This window comes from Lucilia cuprina, chromosome 3, assembly GCF_022045245.1.
Source record: "Lucilia cuprina isolate Lc7/37 chromosome 3, ASM2204524v1, whole genome shotgun sequence".
NCBI classification, from domain to species: domain Eukaryota; kingdom Metazoa; phylum Arthropoda; class Insecta; order Diptera; family Calliphoridae; genus Lucilia; species Lucilia cuprina.
Window position 1 is genome coordinate 6,937,103 of NC_060951.1, and position 2,435 is coordinate 6,939,537.

A 2,435-nucleotide genomic window follows, 5' to 3' on the forward strand; every position below is an offset into this window, starting at 1 on the left:
ACTATAGACTAGACTATAGACTAGACTATAGACTAGACTATAGACTAGACTATAGACTAGACTATAGACTAGACTATAGACTAGACAATAGACTAGACTATAGTCTAGTCTATAGTCTTGGCTATAGTCTAGTCTGTAGTCGAAAAATTCAGAAATTTAATAGTAAATACTTGAAATATAAATAAAAATGTATGAAATACAATTGAAAAGGGTATAGAACTTTGTCCTAAACATAGAATAGCTGATAGCCCAGGCTATAGAGCATAGTCTGGTTTATATGCTGAAGTACAATTTGGACTACAGACTAGAATATGGTGATTAAACTTCAAACTCTAGAATTTAGTTTATTTTATCGGTTTTAATAATGATTTTATATTTAGTAATTTTAAAAATAATGTTAAAAGACTTAACAAATCGTTGTTGTATTCAAAACGTTCGAAACCACAAATAGTATAAATATAACACATTAATGACCACAATAGAGTAAAAATTATATGTATATGTTTTGAAAACATATAAATGAATCATGAAGCTTGAATATTTTGCAACTGAAATTTTGACTTATACTTTATAATTGAAAACCCGTTTCCAGGCACTGCTCTAGAAAAGGAACTGTATGAAAAACTCTCACTGATCTCTTTCATACAACGACTTCTAACACAACGTTGTGCCAGTTTCTTTGGTCGTAATGATAAATTTTTGCTTTTGTCACGTGAACGAGGTTGCAGTGGTTTTATGGATGTGGGCACAGCTCAAGAAAAACCACCTTTAATATTGAAAAATGTTCTAAGCTATGATGAAATCAAGGTAAGCGATCACGAGTCAAGCGATGTAGTAAGAACAAATTATTACGAAAAAATATGATTTTTGTTTTAAAGTTATCGGCTTTGTTAAGCGTTTCTTCACATACGGAACTGATCAACAATGGCAATCGTCAGAATTGCGGAGTAATAGAGAAAAATAAATCTCTTATAGAGAGATCAGGAGTAGTAGTGGGTATTATAGGGGCCCGCTTAACCAGAAGAGATGTTATGGAATTTCAGGATATTATTATAGCAAAAACACAAAACACTAAAGAAAATGGTTATGGTTTCGGCATAGCTGAGGATACTACCAATTCTAAACATAAAGATTATCGTCGCATCTGGAAACAGTTTTATGAGGAACCAGACTTTCTCTACAATCAAGTTATTAAAGATGGCAAACGCTTTGGTGCGTCAAAAAATAAAGATGATATTTTTGATAATTTAATAATGAAAAAACGTTATACGATATCCTTTGATACCTTACTACTCGAAGCTGAGGCTAGAGCCAAGGCTGAGGGAAAACAAGCTTATGTTCATGTAGTGGGTATAGGTTTGGGCGTTTGGAAGGCAGCTGAACAACAAGAACAAATTTTTCTACAGACCTTTACACAAAGAGTAAAATATCTATTGCCTCAGTTACAACACATTGGAGTCTTACATTTCTCTTGGTTTTCTCTAAGCGAGTGTGGAGAATTAAAAAATGGTTATGTTTTCAAATCGGAAACACATCCTCAGGGTGGTATTAAATGTTTTCTATCGAAAAGAAATCCTGCTGATAAATTAAAAACTCCAGAAAATGATAATATGCTTTTGGTTATATCTTATGCCTGGGATGGTAATGCCTTACCGGGTAATGAGTTTTGGATGGTAAATATTAAACACATATCTCTCTATCTCTCATATTATTGAAATATTTATGTTTTTCTCTATAGAAAATGTTAAAATCTACTGGTGATTCTTCTACTGCCTGCAGTACCCTGATAACTGAATTACATAATCCTCATATTAATAATGAATATGTTACTGGTGATAATTTACATGTGGCCACTGAAAAATATGGCATTATACATATAGCTGATTATGCCAAAAAAATGTTCGAATAATAATTTTTCTAGGAACAATGTAAATATTTAATGTAATTTGTTGTATTTATTATAAATATTTTTTAGTTAAATTTCTGTTTTATTCTAATTATTGTGCAATATTTTTATAAAAATACATAAATAAATATTTCTATTAATAATCGTTTTTCATTAAAGTTTCATTCCCAAAATGCATGTTTAAAACTAAAACTATTTATATCTGGCAACTCATTTTACATAAAAAACAAATAAAAACTTTTAATTTAAAGCTTTTACAGCAGCTGACTAAACTATTTGAGCTTTTAATAACCAACCTGTTTTAGGAAATAAACATCAATGATGTTGCCATCACACCCAATTTCACCACACTCCAGAGCTTAGACTATAATCGGGATTTTTAACTAAAGTCTGGATATAGACTATAGACGTGACTATAGAATATAGACTAGATTGTAGACTAGACTATAGACTAGACTATAGACTAGACTATAGACTAGACTATAGACTAGACTATAGACTAGACTATAGACTAGACTATAGACTAGAC

The 2,435-nt window shown here is 30.8% G+C and overlaps 2 protein-coding genes across 2 annotated transcripts in view; one reads left to right on the plus strand and one right to left on the minus strand.

Annotated features, from left to right (window-relative positions):
• The window catches only part of LOC111675900, a 5,260-nt gene that overhangs the window by 1,828 nt on the left and 997 nt on the right, over positions 1-2,435 (minus strand). The gene's annotated exons all lie outside the window — the stretch shown is intronic.
• On the plus strand, positions 565-2,027 carry LOC111675902 (the record flags this gene model as incomplete). The annotated part of the gene is made up of 3 exons (XM_046945889.1): positions 565-807; positions 879-1,673; positions 1,739-2,027. Coding segments are annotated over 3 exons (1,209 nt in total), but the record flags the coding sequence as incomplete, so codon positions are not given.